The sequence below is a fragment of the Stegodyphus dumicola genome, chromosome 7, assembly GCF_044657685.1.
Source record: "Stegodyphus dumicola isolate Sdum_Otavi_A_Nest chromosome 7, ASM4465768v1".
NCBI lineage: Eukaryota > Metazoa > Arthropoda > Arachnida > Araneae > Eresidae > Stegodyphus > Stegodyphus dumicola.
In genome coordinates this window covers 113,232,709-113,249,667 of record NC_140774.1, presented here as the reverse complement: position 1 = coordinate 113,249,667, position 16,959 = coordinate 113,232,709, and the positions used below count along the sequence as shown (strand labels likewise).

Genomic DNA, 16,959 nt, shown 5'->3' with positions numbered 1-16,959 from the left:
AAAGAAAATTACTTAATACTTAAATCATATTACTTGAAAACAAAATTAATACTGAGTAATAACACAATAATACTAGCGCAAAAATTAATCATAATAACTCAAAGACATAAATTACATTATTCGTGATTTTACAACTCTACCACTACTGGTGGTGAAAGGAACTTGCTCATTTTGAGTATTATCTATTATATTATCCAGTTCCAATCTAAACAATCTCTGTATTGGCCTCAAGAACTCTGAATTATTACTTTTTAAAAGAGCAACTCTTATGTTGCCATCTCGACCAGGGATCACTCGAATAACGCGTGCTAAATTCCAGTATGCACGGTTTTTATTTTGATCGTCCAGCAAGACAATTTCTCCTACGGAGAGAGGTTTATTTTTGTAATTTCTGGTGGACTCTTGTCTTAACTGCCCTAGATACTCAGAGCGAAATCTCACTCTTAACAATTCTCTCATTCTCTGGAGATACTTCGCTCTTCTACTCAATTTTTCTTTGTCCACATTGTCAATATCAGGTACACCCGACTGTGGAGTTTCATGCAGAAATTTTTCTGGAGTTAAAGGCAAGGGATCTTCAATATCGTCAGACACGTACGTAAGTGGTCTTGAATTGACAATTATTTCACAATCACACAAGACGGTGAGTAACTCTTCATAACCAAGAGAAGCACGACCTAAAATTTTTCTTAATATTTGTTTTACAATTTGTATTAAACGCTCCCACCATCCACCCCACCAAGCGGCGGATGGAGGATTAAATTTCCATTGTATTCTCTTTTCAGCAGCCTTAGAGCAGAGGCTGTCCCAGTCAATGGTTTGCAGAACTCTCTCTGCACCCACAAAATTTTTCCCATTATCGGAATATATGGTGGTAGGGCGTCCACGACGTGCGATAAAACGCCTTAAAGCTTGAAAAAATGATTCAGTTGTTGATTAGGTAACCAGTTCCATACGGATAGCACGATAAACCGCACAGGTGAAGAGCACAACATACGATTTTCGTCCATCCTTTAAATGCAAGGGTCCGGCAAGATCACACCCTACGATTTCAAAAATGGCTGAATCACGAACCCTATCATTTGGTAAAACGCCTGGGGCTGTCTCACCTCTTTTAGCCTTAAATCTCTGACATGTTACACATTTTCTTATACAGTTCCTTATAGTTTTACGTGATTTTAAGATCCAGTATCTTTCTCTTAAATGCGACATCAATAATGTAGTACCTGCATGCAACAAATCTTTGTGTGCACTTAATATCAATAATTTGACTACTGGATGATCAAAAGGTAATATGATGGGGAACTTAAAGCTGCTAGAGTCGTCACGATCAGCAACATTAGACGTAGCTCTTATTAGACCCTGACTATCGACAAATGGTCTGAGTCGTCTTAGCTTATCATCTGTTTCACCATTAAGCGACTCTTTTTGTATTAATAACATTAAAGCTATTTCTCCCCTTTCTATTTCAGATACAGTCAAATCTTTAGAATGGTTGTTATTATTATTCTTACGTACATTATTATAAAATCTGAATATCCATGATAACATTCTTACAATTTTCTTAAATGATGAGAAATACTTATAGTACCATCCAATACAATTATCACTCTTTGCCAACGTAACAATAACTGTCTTACGTATTTCTGAATTAACCAAATCCTCATCTGGTTCGTCATTAGATTTAGGCCAATTTGCCTCATCTTCCCGTAACCAATCAGGTCCCTCCCACCATTTTCGTTCTATTAATTGATCTGCATAACAACCTCTAGAAAGTAGGTCAGCAGGATTGAGACTACCAGGGACATGTCGCCATACAGTGGGGGAGGTCAACGACCTGATTTCCTGTACACGATTAAAAACGAATGCTCCCCAACGTTGATTTCGCCGTATCCAACTTAAAGCCGTCGAGGAGTCAGTCCAGAAATGAATACGAACTTCATGTAGGCCAATATCATTAATAACTGAAGACAATAACCTAGAACCAATATTACAAGCAAGAAGTTCTAATCGAGGAATCGTAATAGGTTTTAAAGGAGCTACTCTCGATCTTGCGTGTATCAAACTAACCTTCACCTTTTTGCCACTCTGTACTCTTAAAAAGACGCATGCACCATACGCACTTTTACTACTGTCACAAAAGAGATGTATACTCACAGCTTCATTAATAGATTTGAGACCTACCCATATAGGTATTTGGATACTGGATAGCAAGTACAACTTTTTAAGCCAAAACCTAAACTTTTTGGTTAATTCATCGGGAAGAACATCGTTCCATTTAAGCCTTAAATTCCAAGTTTCCTGTAAAATTAGTTTTGGAATCAACATTACAGGAGCCGTATACCCTATAACGTCAAACACCTGATGAGCTACTGCTAAAACTAGTCTTTTAGTAACTGGATCATCCAATTTTATATCTTGACTTATTTTGCAAGATAAGGTATCTGTAACTGTATGCCATACAAGGCCCAAAACAGACACATCTCCTTCCGTGGAGGAATCTTCCTCTGGCACAACACTTCTTATATTGGATTTCCAGAATCTTAAATTAAAATGACCCGAAGCCATAATTATTTGTGATTCATTTACAAACTTTCTCATTTCTATTTCTGAATTCATACTAGCCACACAGTTATCTACGTAAAAGGATGTTTTCAAAATCTCCGCTGTATGACTTAAGCTTTCGGGAACTACACTCAAATGATATTGTATTGTAGTGGCCAATAAATACGGACTACACGTAATACCAAAAACTACCCTTCCATGCCGATACAGTTCAACTTGTTCTTGATTACCCCTACTGAACCACATAAATCTCAAAAAGTCTCGATCTTTTTCCCTTATAGATATTTGCAAGAACGCTTTTTCTATATCTGAAGTGACACCAACGTAATTCTTGCGAAACCGATTAAGAATCGAAAGTATAATTTCTATTAAATTTGGTCCAGTAGATAAACAATCGTTCAATGATGGGTAACCAGGCGAATGAGAACTTGCATTAAACACCGGTCTTATACTCGTGCTACTATTTTCTTAAACAACTGCTCTATGAGGTAAATAATGTACACCCTTATATTTATTCTTATCCGGTACTTTTTCAATTATCCTGAGTGCTAACCAGTTCTGGAAAATGTCTCCGTCAGCGTCAAAATTTCCCGTAGTCATTAATTTCCTTTTAGTACTTACAAGACATTTTTCTGCTATCACTTTGTTTTCGGGTAAAAGCGAACTATCCGATACCCAGGGTAATGCTACTTCGTACCTTCCCTCTGAATTTACCGTAAGAGTCTCTTCAAAATATTTTTGCGTATCCTCCTGTAACTGAGTTTTGGTTTTACTTACGGAAGGTTCACCAATACCCAAAACATCTAACTTCCAGAGATCACTTATACATTGACCCTTCACTAACAGAAAAGAAATTAGGAGGGATGTAGTATTTATCGTAGTTGGCTCAGTGCCAGTAAATTTACCCATAACAGTCCAGCCTAATTGCGTATGCACCGCGCTGACGCCGCACGTAAGGGGAACAATTTTTCCAGTTTGCAACTTACCAGCAAAATCCGCACCAATTAGTAATTTTATCTCTTTATCTACCTTATATGTACCATTTTCTAAATCACTTAATTTGATACCATGTGACTTAAGTTCGCGTAACCACGAACCAGATGGGAGTTGCTTAATTTCAGAACAAATTTTGTTTTGACCAAGTGCCTCTAATTTACACTTATATTTACTATATATATTGCTTACTTCAATAACATAGTTTTTATATACATTTTCTGAAGTCTCAACTCCACCAAAAAGAAACTGCTTTATTTTTGATTCACCAATACACTTACAATTTAACCTTTGAGCAACATCATTACATAAATATGATTTCATAGAACCACTATCATAAATTGCTCGTACAAACATTTCTTTAGAACCATTCTGAATTTTTACAATTAAAGTTTGAAGATATACATCTGATACCTTAACACAGTTATTAAGAATGCCTGTTTTGTTTTCTTCATTCCCTAACTTTGTGACACTTTTTGTTTTGTTAGAAGGCAAATCAGGGCACATAATCACAAAATGTCGATTTTTACATAAGGTACACCTATGTTTAGCTGTGCACTGATTTGCTCTATGGTTTTTCTTAAGGCACACAAAACAAATATTCTTTTTCTTAATAATATCTTTCTTACATTCTAAACTCATTAAAGATGCATCTTTACAACTTTCAGACAAATGGGATTTTTCACAAAAAATACAAGTATCAGACTTTTTATACTTTTGAAAATTATCATTACACTTACTACTATTTGCATTAATTAGTTCACATGCAGTTGGAACAACAGGTTTTATGTCAAAAAACTTATTTTTCTTATTACTTACTTTATCAGAACTCAAAACATCACGTGTAAGTTTAACTCTAAATTCAGTTTCTACTTCCATTTTTAGAAAATCAATTAATGACTCTAAATCACTCTTACCTGTTGTTTCAGGAGACATACCTCGTTGTCTTTCCCAAATTTGTATTAAATCAGCCGGAAGTGCTGATTCCACTAAAGGAAATAAAACAACTGCAAATTTATCTTTAGATAAACCGAGTGATTCCAATGCGCGTAGTTGAGTTTGCAACTTGTCATAAAGAGTTAATAAGTCTATCTTTTGTTTGTCATTGATTACCAGTTTTAATAACTCTCTAACGTAAATTTGAATTAAAACATTTTCGTTTCCAAATCGTTCTTTGAGATACTCCACGGCTTTTTCGTAATTTTCTTCCGTAGCAGGAAAACTCTCCACTATTGCTCTAGGCGCAGTCTCAGGTTTCGTAGATTGTAGTAGATAATGAAACTTGTCTCTCTTGTCGATGCGAGTATCTTCATGTATTTTACTAAACCTTGTCCAAAACGTCAACCACTTTCGGGAGTCTCCATCGAACTTCACCAGTTCGATCTCTGGCAATTTCTGTTTTGCGGTTGTAACTATTCCTGATGAAGAACCGCTATTCGTTGACCCAGTAGAAGGCTGTGAACACTTATCCTTTTTCCTGTTGGCTTTTACTTTCAACGTAGATAATTTATCGTAATATTCTTGAGCTGCGCTAAATTCTCTTTCGTATTCTTCTTCAGTACAGCCTTTTCTTCTGATTCGAATCCTGTCGCGGCCGCCAAATTTGTTGCTTAACAAGTAAATCATAGGTTCGAAAATCTGAGCCGACACTTTTTAAAAACACCAACATTTATTTTCAAGACATTTCTAATTCTACAAAATCTTAAGTGCAACTAACTATCAAAAAGAAAAGCAGACGTAGACGTAAAGATGCATCATCTGGGCACGTGATCCTCGTGATAGACGAATTCTTTAGGGTTGCCACAGAAAGGCAGTGTGTCGCCACATTCGTCTTAGAACAACATTTTTACCAGTGGGCTTAAACTGAAAAATCTCTGAAACTTAAAGAACATTAACAATGAAACAAGTAGGAGTACTGAATGTCCATTTTAGTTTTGTATTTATTCAAATGACCTTTTACGTGAGACCATAGATACTGATTACCGAAATATAAATAATAGTTCGGTAATTTTTTTTATTTTACATCAGATAAACAAGGTCATACAGTATAGCAAAAAATTTCTAAAATGAAAATATGATTTACAAAAAGCTTCCATAAATTTCTCTCATCCAGCACTTTTTGGAAGGATGTCAAGGATGGTTTAATTTAGGCTATCTAGAACAAACTTCGCTAGGTAATTTGAATTTTGGTATACGTCTTGTATATTTTCCATTAGATTCATTTTCAAGTAGGAAGCAGGCAATGAGAATAACAAGATAAAGGACAGAATTTCTATCCTCTGTGAGTTAATTTTATAAGTAACATCATGTTTTTCAATAATTTCACGACTATCTCTTAACACTGCTGTGAGATAACATTTAATGACACATTCTGGACAAATTTTAAATAATCTGTTAGTGAGTGCTAGTGAAAAAACATCTTACTTTTTTAATTAAAAAATTCTTCTTGAAAAAATTATAATTTTAATGTACTTTTGCAGCACTCATTGTTCCATTGGTCAGTCCACTGTCATTTTTATTAAGTTCTAGAAATATAGATACAGCTATATTACCTATAGCAATACTTCTTCATTCCAGAGATACAGCTACAGACTTTTGTTTCCTTAACTACAAATTTTAGACATGTCCTTCCAGTCTTGAAGTTACACAATGAAAAACTGTAACTTAAAAAGTTTGTTTCAACATCAAAGATAGAATGTTTCATAAACACAGAATATAACTTTACATTTTGTGTTACTAAACACAAAATATAAAATTATTACTGAACACATACTTTGCTTTGATAAAACAAATACAAAATGTTCCTCACCACAACAGTTCGGGGATATGTTAACTAGCAAACTTACTGGCAGAGATCAATTCTGAATGTGCATTTCCGAGCAAAATTAAGTATTTCTTTAAATGTTTCCTTGAAATAAAGAACAACAAATTAAGAATTTATTTTCTGTCAGTAGTAGGTTTCGTAATGAGTCAAACAATTGCAAGTTATTAAATTTGTAGCTTTCCTCGAGAAATTATGTATTATGAATAACTCTCGCATCTGCTAGAAAAGAATATTGATATTTAACATTAGGCAAAACTGCAGGCTGAGTTTGTCCCAGATTTAATTAAAATTCTAATATCAGTTTTGAAGGCAATTAGATACAGGTCCTTCTTTTTGATGAGCAAAATAATTTCACAAAATGAGACTTGATCGAATTTTGACAGAGCTATCGCACCCAAGTGCGATTTGGCCTGATCCTTGAAAATTAGTTGTAACGGCCGACGGCAGTGAAAAATTACAGACCTTGGGGATCTCACTAAGATGAAATAGGCGGAAGGTAGGCAGAATCAGAAATGCTGGAAGTCACGTGAAACGTGCTTGAAGTCTGGCTGGACTAGCAACTGAAAATTTCCACAAGGAAAAACGAATACATTACAATGAATACAAATCATTACAAAACAGAAAATGCAAAAAAAAAATAATAAAAGAAGTCAAAACTATATTCGCGTTTTACAAACATACAAATCGTGCGAAGAAAGTTAATTAAAAAGTTATGGTCGCAGTTAGCAACCAAGTGAGCCACAAGTGGCTTGAGATGTAAAGTCTCATAGTTAAATACTCGTAAAATCTCATAGTTAAATGCTTAAGCGTAGTTAACAGAGTCGCAGATAGTTACGTTATTGAAACATTTATCGTTTGTGTTGCAAAGGATTGGCCTGACGCAAGTTGCGTAAATATGTTTTTTTTTTGGGGGGGGAGCTCAAGCTGAGCTCTTAAACCTGGCCTATAACTGACAGAGCACGATTAATATTCCTAATACTCTACTTCTCACGCAATCATTATGATCATTTTGTTTATTATGATACGCAGATATTTTTTTATCCACTAGCAGAACTATTTCATTGAATAGGGTTAAAAATTAGTGAATCGATTTCGTTTTTCTAGTCCTAATCGGTGGAAGCAGCAGATGAAGAACCTGCAAGGCATCTGACAAACGCCTGAAGCGTACGCTTGTGAGTTACTATGCAGGTATTAAAATCCAAGCAACAACAAAATTTGAAAGAGTTTAAAATAAACGCCAGGAATTACCAAATTTTGATAACAATGGTATAGCACTTCCAATCAGGGCTTGAAGCGTTGTTCGTGAAGCACAGGTGAGTCTCAATCATACGTCGAAAGCTGCACGTAGTTGCGATCATTCACTTGGCGGTGCTAACGGGAGCCAGGCGTGGTAATAGATAGTATTGAGACAATCCTCACGCTCCCCGTGTCCCCTCCATTTGTGTCATGGAGGTAAGAAAGAATCTTACTTTCTTCCTCCATCATTTGTATCGTGTCGTAAAATGGGTGGAGCGATGACTGATTTTATATCGAAAGCTATGAGCGGAGCAAAATGAGAACGAATGTGACGCCATCTATCGAGAAAATGATTAACAGAACATTAAAAACTGAGATATAAGAATACTCAAAGTATTAAAAAGGGCTGCTTTGGAATTAATGTCATGAACTAAAGGCGCTAAATTTTTGTGAATGTGAGCTGTTTCGAGAAAATCCAGTTCACCATCTAGAGAAGTACTATAGATAAGTTTATCAGAACTAAAATTGAAATTTTGATCAATATAATTTGCTAATATTTGTTTATTTTTTCTTTCTGTTGATTAGGTTTCAGTAGAGGGCGCTACATTAGTGCTCGCTTTCCATCGCCCATTGTTTTCAGTACAAAACTGGTCGTCGCTTCTTTCATTTTGTAATTTTTTTTTATCCTGAATAAGAGGGAACTGTGTCTGATCGCCTTCCAAATCGATAGAGTTTTAATCAAAATATATGTCAGACTGAGGTTGCTTATTTTTCCTAATATTTTGTTTTGCATTCGCGTATTCGGTCCCATTTCATTCGTGTGAAGACTATTAAGTTTTCGAATAATGATAAATATAAATGTTAAAAGTGAACTATGTTCTTCCTGGAAATCAAAACGAGGATTTTTCAGGTTCTAATTAAATGTGCTGAAATACTTGTGCGTTCGCGGGAAAGGTTTCATAAATCAGCACAATGCTTCCATACTTGGCAAACTGAGAGAAAGGACGGATTCAGTTGACTAAAGCCAGGAAGAAACTGAAATGGGTAAAGGATTACCTTTGTAGCAACGTTTAGTTTAAGAACCTTGGGCACTCTTTTCCTGCTGAGGGTTTCGCAACGACCTTATACGGACTATCCCAATTTCCCAGTCCTTGGTCGGAATCGAATGGCAAAGGATCAGCTTCGCGAACTCCAAAAGGACAAAAAGGGGTGACGGTCATTAACAGACAGTTGGAGGATGGACTCTGGTGTCAGATGACACGTTGTCGCAGCATATATGTAGCAGCACATATGCATATATGTGGCCATTGTATTGTTTTGGTGTATCATCTCGGACTGTACAATTAGAGTATTCAATAAATTCATTGTTATATTTTCATTGATTGAGAAACAAATGTTACACCTTTCCACCAAATTTTAGTTGGGAAGCCAGATTAAAAACTCTTTCTTTCTTGAAGTGTGGGAGGGAGTAACAGATATGAAATATTTAATATGCCCCATGACGAGAACAGAATAACGGATCTTCTAGTTGCTAATTTAACGTGTTATCTTGTTACCTTCTCAAAGACACGCAGAAGAGGAATCCATAATTAATCACAAACTTATTATACAATAAAGCGCAAAAATAATATATTAGAATTTTTTTTTTTTTTTTTTGATGATCGCAGGCATAATATTAAGTTTTGTACACTCTGCTACTCCCATCGCAGAAAAGTTCTCATAATCTTATTTTGAGAAATTTGGTTATTGGGTGTGCATTTCTAGAGTCAACTCTTGAGTTACATTTCCGAACTTTCTGTACCTAGCATTCTTACACTGTTGTTGTGGTATTCATATCGTTTAGTAAAAATTGTAATACACATTTATGTGATACATTACGTAGCTGTGTTAGAGACTTTTTTCTAATATTTCTCTCCTTATACTATCATCGTAATGTAGAATGATAAAGCACACGGATTCTTAAACTGCGACAAAACGTTTTAACTCATTTTGGTTTTAAAATTACTGTCAGCATGTCAACATTTACTATGAAAAAGCTATCATACTAAACATTGATTGAAGGCTTCTTTCCTAACTTTATTGAACATAGAGGTAGATTGTTTTAAATATTTTCTAATATTAGCCTCTTAAAGATTGAAAAGAGAGGCGGCTGTCTTCTGAAGTCTCAGGTTCGCCAAAATATTAATTTTTCTGCAGTTAACATTCCCTCATACTTAACCAGTTTCATGAGTTTTTTGCTTAAAATGAAAAAGTAAACAAACTTTGGTAGATTTTCATCCGAAGTTAGATACTTGTTTCTGATAACAGGGTAATAAAAATATTTAACACTTTTTATACTAGTTTATTAATTACGTAACAGAAACCGATAAATGACAAAGCGGCCTTTTGGATTAATTATGGTACTTAGCTCCATTTATTATTTTAGCATTTAACTCTTTCCATCATCTGTGCAGTTCTTTTTAATATTAGGATGGGTACTAAAAGTTTTTAAATATAAAGATATTCAAATTAAATTAATGATTTGAAAGGAAAGCATTTTAAAGAATATATTTGAAATGCGTTTAAAATAATGATTTAATTTTATCCCAAAAGCATTATAAAAATTTTCCTATACTGATGGCACCCGCAGGAAAATTTTTGAAGTTTGAAAGCACTTTATTCAATTTGGGAAATGTTTGAAAATAGAGAGAGCTTTCCTCAGGTGAACAATTTGTATTTTATGTCATTAAAATCCAAGTTTTATATAGATAAGACCAGGGTAATTCCTTTATTGTTCTTGGTGCTTTTGGAGAGTAATTCTTTAGATTGCGTGTAGAGAGAGAAACCCATAATCACTGCGCTCTCGATTTCTTTTGGTCAAATCGTAATTGAGTTTCGGTACTTTCGTACACAGCTATTACTTTTTATATTCTTTTAAGATCTTTTTCTGGTTTCCTTTGATGATTTTGTGTTTGAAGTTTGATGAGAGTTTTTTCTCACTAATCTACTTATATCTATAAACATTTTATGATTGGTTTTATTTATTTTTAACGGAAGTGTGTTTATCAATTATTGAGGCTTCATCTGAATTTATATTATACCTATTTAATCATTCCAGTTGATTATTATTTTGTTTTGTTATAATTTTCAACTTTCCTCTTATCTCTTTACTGCCTTTCAGTGCTTTCTGAAGTTGTTAAATAATTTCATACCACATTCTTGTATTTCTTACTATTTTCTTATCATTTATTAGTAGATTCTTTTTTCTTGCTCTTGTAGAAAATCAAAGGACTATTGATTATTATTCTTTTAACTTTTTTATTTTCCCATTTTTTTAAAGATTTACGCACTTTTGAATGACATTTTTCCATCTCATAAATTAGTTTTTTTTTTAATGTTTTAATATCTATTAGAAACTGGATTTTTTTATGAATTTTGTTTGTACTTACATATTTGCTGTCTTTTCAGATATGTGTTCTATTATTTTATTGTACAACTGAAAATGTCTGTAATTCATGTAATTAATGCTTTATATAATTTATTCTATTTGTTGTACTTTTATATAATACATAATTTCAAGTCTGTAATTTATGTAACTAATGTTTTATATCAATTTTCTATTTGTAGTACATCTATATAATATTGTAGCGAAAATTGCTCTTTTTGACCGAGCTCCTCATAGCTTAACGGAGAAGCTTATAGCTTAGCGCGACAGTATATAATTGTACTATATTGGGCATCGTTTTACGCCTGGATAACAACGGAAAAACCTGCCTTCATGATTTTATCCATTTTTTCTCACTTTTTTTTATCGTAGTTGCATATAAGAAAAAACATTTATAAGTATATGCAAACAGATTTTTAATTAGAAAGTTAATCTCCAGTAATTTCCAACTTATCTAAATTCATGCAATGTAACTCATATCAGAGTAAGTAGTTTTCTTATTAGCTAGTTGAATAATAACTAACACAGTGAAACCTTTACCACAAGCTTTTGGGCTTTATCATAAATCGCCGAGCTTCAGCGTTTGCTTTGTCATCTAGAAATAAAAAAGAACAGTCTGCCGGAATTCGCAAGATAAAAAAAAGTGTGCAAATTTAGATTATTTATAAAATTGGATTATTTATACTTATTCTATTAGTTTAAAAGAAATTAGACAATTTTTCTATAACTATATAAGAAAAATCTGCGCAGATAAAAGCATAATTTTATGTATCTATCTATCTATCTATATAATTATTATTAGGTAAACACTTTCGCTGTAATTATAAATATAATAACTTTTGCCCAATATTATTGCTATTACAGTTATTTGTATTATTAGCCCTTTGGGCGGCTAGCCGTCTGTTTTAATTCTTATATAAAAAAAAATGCGTAATGATTTCAATGAATCCAGCTAGTGTAGATTATGGGTAGAGCTCGTATTTAAAAAAGTTGAAGAGTTGTGTTCATTGTTTTTACATCGCTTAGTTTGTTAATCAGTAATGAACAGATGGAGTTTTAAAGAAAAATGAAACATTTTATCCTAACGGGCAGCATAGTGAATACAGCATCTTACCCTGAACGGTGCTTGTATTTTTTTTTTTTCGAGTAGGGACAACACATTTCTTTTAAATCTCTGTGTCTGTTCATTAAATTTGGAAGACAAATATTTTATGCTTTGCCGTGTAGCAACATATTTGTTTTAAATCGCTAAGTTTTTTAATCAAAATTCATTAACTATAAAATAAATAAAGTACAAATTCGAAATACAAAATTCACCTAAACTGTACATCTTCGAGATGCACACGTTCGGGTGAAGGAATATGTGCGGTCAAAATTTGGTGGCTGCAAGTACCTCTTTTTCCACAATGCAAAGAACATATATGCAGGTTCTTCATTATTTAACAAAACTTATATTGAATAAAATCATTTTAGAATTCATGGCCTGTAGTTTGGTTTTCCACTTGATTTTAGTTATAACTGTCGTTCTCACGGAAGTTTTTACCAATACCGTTTAAATGTAGAACTAGGGATGAAAGCTAAGCAAAAGAGCAGACTTGCAGATTTGTTAAATGCAATGAAGTACAAGCACTGTATAGGTGTACTTTTTAACACAATTTCTGTTATTTCTCTTCCATTCAATTTTAGTTTTTTGACATTTGGAGCAGCATTTTCTGTATGTAAACAAAAATGTTTTGGGACAGAAAATGCATTCCTATGACATTTTAGCTATTTGAAAGCAATGTATATTCTGTAAACGAATACATGAGAAAATAATATGCATACTTTTTATGAAATTAAATGCTTGTAATATCATTTATGTCTGGAATGCAACTTCAGAAAAAAAATTATCTTTGTGTGGTTTCTACCAACTAATATTTTGAAGATTCAAAATCCTCTATTAACGAAAATGCTTTAGTGAATATACATTTTGTTGCATTTATAGTGGGATTTACTCGTTAAATTTATTAATTGCAGTTTAAAAGTAGTTTTAATTAAATGATTCATAATAATTGAGGTATATGAAAACTATCATTAACATTAAATTTTACTATTAAGCACGTATCTTAATAAACATAAAATATAAAGTTAATTTTTTGAATAATCAATTAATTTACAAAGGTTCTCATCTGCTTTTATTTTACTAAACATTAATTCGAATTTTTAAACAATCTGTCACCTTGGAATTTCCTTACTCGAACGAACCTATACTAGTTTCACTATGGGTTATAAGTATCCATCATATCCTAAAGGTATTATTCTCAAGCTTAAAACAATATTCATAATAATTGTCTTGTTTATTAAATGAATATGTCGAAATATGCACAATCTTCAAGGTTCTGTTAAAATAATCTGATATTAAATACTCTAACTACTCATCCACATTTAAATTACTGTTATATTAAATTTAATTATCTGTTATCTTAACTAGCAAATTCGCATTTTCAGCGATGTAATATCTCATGCATTTTAGGAATGTGGAAGTAAATTCAAGACTAACATTAGCTCAAAAATATTTTTCGGAAGTTGACACAAATTGCAGTGTTCATTATCATACGAAGGCTTCCAAATGTAATAGACTGCAATAAATTATTAATGCGAAGTTATTAAGTTTCACATTTTAAATCAGAATTCAAAGCCTATGCTTATGTCTTGCTCGCAGTCACTATGGGAAAAATTATATTTATGTGTGTTATCTCACACTATTTATGCTAATGTATTTTGACTTGCATAGTTCCTCAATAATGAACTCAAAATGAAGTACCAGTTATCTTGCACTTTATTCCTTGCTATTATTAAATGTAAAACTCATAAAGAAAAAATATTATCCAAGTAGGGCTGTGATATCATATTCTGTTTTTTTTTTTTTTCAGGTAAATGATACTCAACTTTTGACAGTAGAATACGACTGGGTTGCAGACCGTGAAATATTGTACAACAGCTCCAGAAGACCTTTCTTAGTAGTCCAGTACGACAATTTCTCCAGGCCTGTCCAGTGGCTCCCAACTGACACTCGACTTCCCCTTAATCTGATGTATGAGAGGCTTGGGCGTCTGTCTGGCTGGCAACAAGGTCCACTCTCCGAATCCTACTCTTATGATCGAATGGGCCATTTAACTGAGGTCAAGAATCCAGACAACTCAGCAATGAAATTTTCCTATGAATCAAAAACTACAGTAAGTTTCGCATTTTTGTTATCAATCAGTTCCGTTCTTGATTTTCATTACTGGCAGTTGCAAACGCTGTGGAACTCACAATTCTTTAATGATAATACAAATGGTTCGAAAATAACTTAGCTGTCTTCGAAACATTTGTGGATTTTCAAAAAAGACAGTTTTGTCTTCTTGTGTAATAATGATGATCTGTCCCAATTATTTATCTTGTGGAACATTCGAAGACATCTAAACTTCGTTTCTCGTAGAACTTTGAAGACAGCGATAACTTATTTTCTTAGTGAAAATTCAACTAATATGGGTTTCGTTGGATAACTTATAACAAAAATCAACTGCTTAGAGCAATCGATATTTTCTCCGAATAACATGAGTTTTCAATTTTGTTTTTCAGAACTAATAAATAATAATTAGAAAACCTCCATTTACACACGCAACAGATCCGTATGTGTGTAAAATAATGTGTAGTTTTTCTTCGTACGTTTAAGTATAGAGTTTGAACCAATCATAATAAACTTTGTTAATAGTGTAGGGGTAATGTTATTGTCCACGTATAGGTTGATAATGTTTCACTTAGCATCTTGATATTTATTATCACAGCTTCGTACATTAATAGTAACATCAGTTTCAAAATGCTTAAAGCAGTATTCATGGATGTCCAAAAAGTAATTTAAAACGCTCAGTTGTTTGTTCACAGAAAGAAAATTTCTGAGTTTCCAAATTTTGAATGCCTGCAAGAAAGTTGTGCTTTACATATTCACTCCATAGCTTTGATATTCTGCAAGTTGCCAAGTGAGTGATATACGGGAAAATGTTCACAAGCTCTGGATTAGTCGTGAGAACGAAATTGCTCTTGATTTATATCAGAGGTAAATCTTCTCGTGCTGTATAAATTAAGAGTGGTACCAAAACAAAATCCGCGGATAACCCAGGAAATTTCTCCAAAAACGCACTCCTTTTCTCCCAATTTGCTTCACTTGAATTTCGAGTTAAAACGTTTTGTTCTGATTAATCGGAAGTGGGTTTGTTTCTGTCTTAATGGAATGGATGAATGGTTGATTTAACCGAATAGGCTGATTTCTCGCTTTTTTCGGATACTGCAGAGAGTGTTTATACATTTTTAAAATGATTTTGATAAAGAACTTGCAAGGTTTATCCTAAGTTTACAACAGTTATCTTTAAGTTAAAGCTCCTTTCCTATCTTTCCTAATTTCATCTTACAAATTCCTTATCAGAATGTGTTTTTAGAATTGCGTTAAATGCAAATGAGAAGGAATAGTATTTAAGTCGAAGTTTCACTGACTTCGAGAGAAAGCATCAGAATTTCTGATTAACGCGCGTTTGCCCTTTGACCACGTCTCTCTAAGCTGCTACTACGCTCGGCCGTATTACGGGCCTTTGATAACTTCGTTAGCTAAGTCGATATTTAAGGGCCAACTAGTTAGATTTGTGTTAGCGTCTGCTAAATCTCTTTAGTTAGTCATTAGTTAAGTTCCTATTTCTTACGCTTTTAAGTTTAAGCCCAAGTGGAAGCTTTGCTGTATGCCCTTAGAAAGGGGTCGACTCTGAATCTTTATTTTGAGCAGTAAAAAGTTATTAACTCTTCTTGTGTTTTACGTTTCTGTTTCTGGACTGAAGCGAGTATTCTCTTAGCAGTTCACTAGGTTCCTCCACATTTAGTTAATAGATAAAAAGGGAGGAACACTACAAACTAATAAAAAGCAAATGCTCTGAAGCTACTTTTAAAGTCATTCTTCTTTTAAAATGACACTTGTAAAACAAGCTATGAATTTAAGGATATGTTTTTCCTCATTCCAAATAAAACATTCCTGTTCTGGGTCCTGGGAAATCAGTGGTATTAAAGTTTCTAGGTAAAAAATAAGCAACATTTTAATTGCGAAGAGAAAAACCGTCAACTTACTTCATGGAAAGACTTTAAACTGATATCCGGAAACGGTACGTGCTGCTACTAATGTTTCTAAAATTAAATCTTTGGTAACAAGAGAAAAACCGTTGACGCAGAAATCAAAGTCTTTATAAACATCCGTAGCAACAATAAATAAAATAATAAACCAACGTTTACAGCTTAAAAAGCTAAAAACATAATGCTCATTAGCTTTTGTTAACACATGTGGCTTAACGCATGAAAACTATTTAGCAGGAGACAAATGGAAATGCATTGTGATCATCGATAAAGCATAGATTTACGTAAATGACTGCAGCAAAAGAAGGTATATTTTATTATCGGAAAAGACGAAGACAAAATGTACAATCCTGCTTCCGTCAAGAAAATAAAAAGAGAGAGAAAGAATAAGAAGTATCAGTAAGGGATTTATGATTGTAGCCGGAATTCTCTTACAAAAAACAATTAAAAGTGGAAAAGAAAAACTAAAATGTATTATCAAAAGCATTAATGTACTATCAAAAAACGTTTTACGTCTGATATTTACAGAAAAAAATCCATTTCTGTATCCCAGTGAGTTTCAAAGAGTGTAAATTTATCGAGATAAAGCAACAAGCCTTCATAGTCATACTTCAAAAAGGCTTGAAGTCTTACTTTGAAAAGTACCATTTCATGCCTGGAAAAAAGTAAGACTGACATAGGTATTGCATATATACTTTTTCAGCGTATTCCTGCAACGTTCCTTGTCGTTTCACTTGTGGACTCATTTTGTCTTTAGTATCTTGAGAAGAGCTCTTTCTAAGCG

At 33.3% G+C, this 16,959-nt stretch overlaps 1 protein-coding gene across 2 annotated transcripts in view; it reads left to right on the top strand.

Annotated features, from left to right (window-relative positions):
• The window catches only part of LOC118183119 (teneurin-a-like), a 1,514,249-nt gene that overhangs the window by 1,436,731 nt on the left and 60,559 nt on the right, over positions 1–16,959 (top strand). For both annotated transcript variants that reach the window (XM_085820731.1, XM_085820730.1), the window contains one exon: positions 13,955–14,257. In XM_085820731.1, coding sequence (XP_085676857.1) covers positions 13,955–14,257 — 303 coding nt within the window. The remainder of the gene's footprint in view (positions 1–13,954; positions 14,258–16,959) is intronic.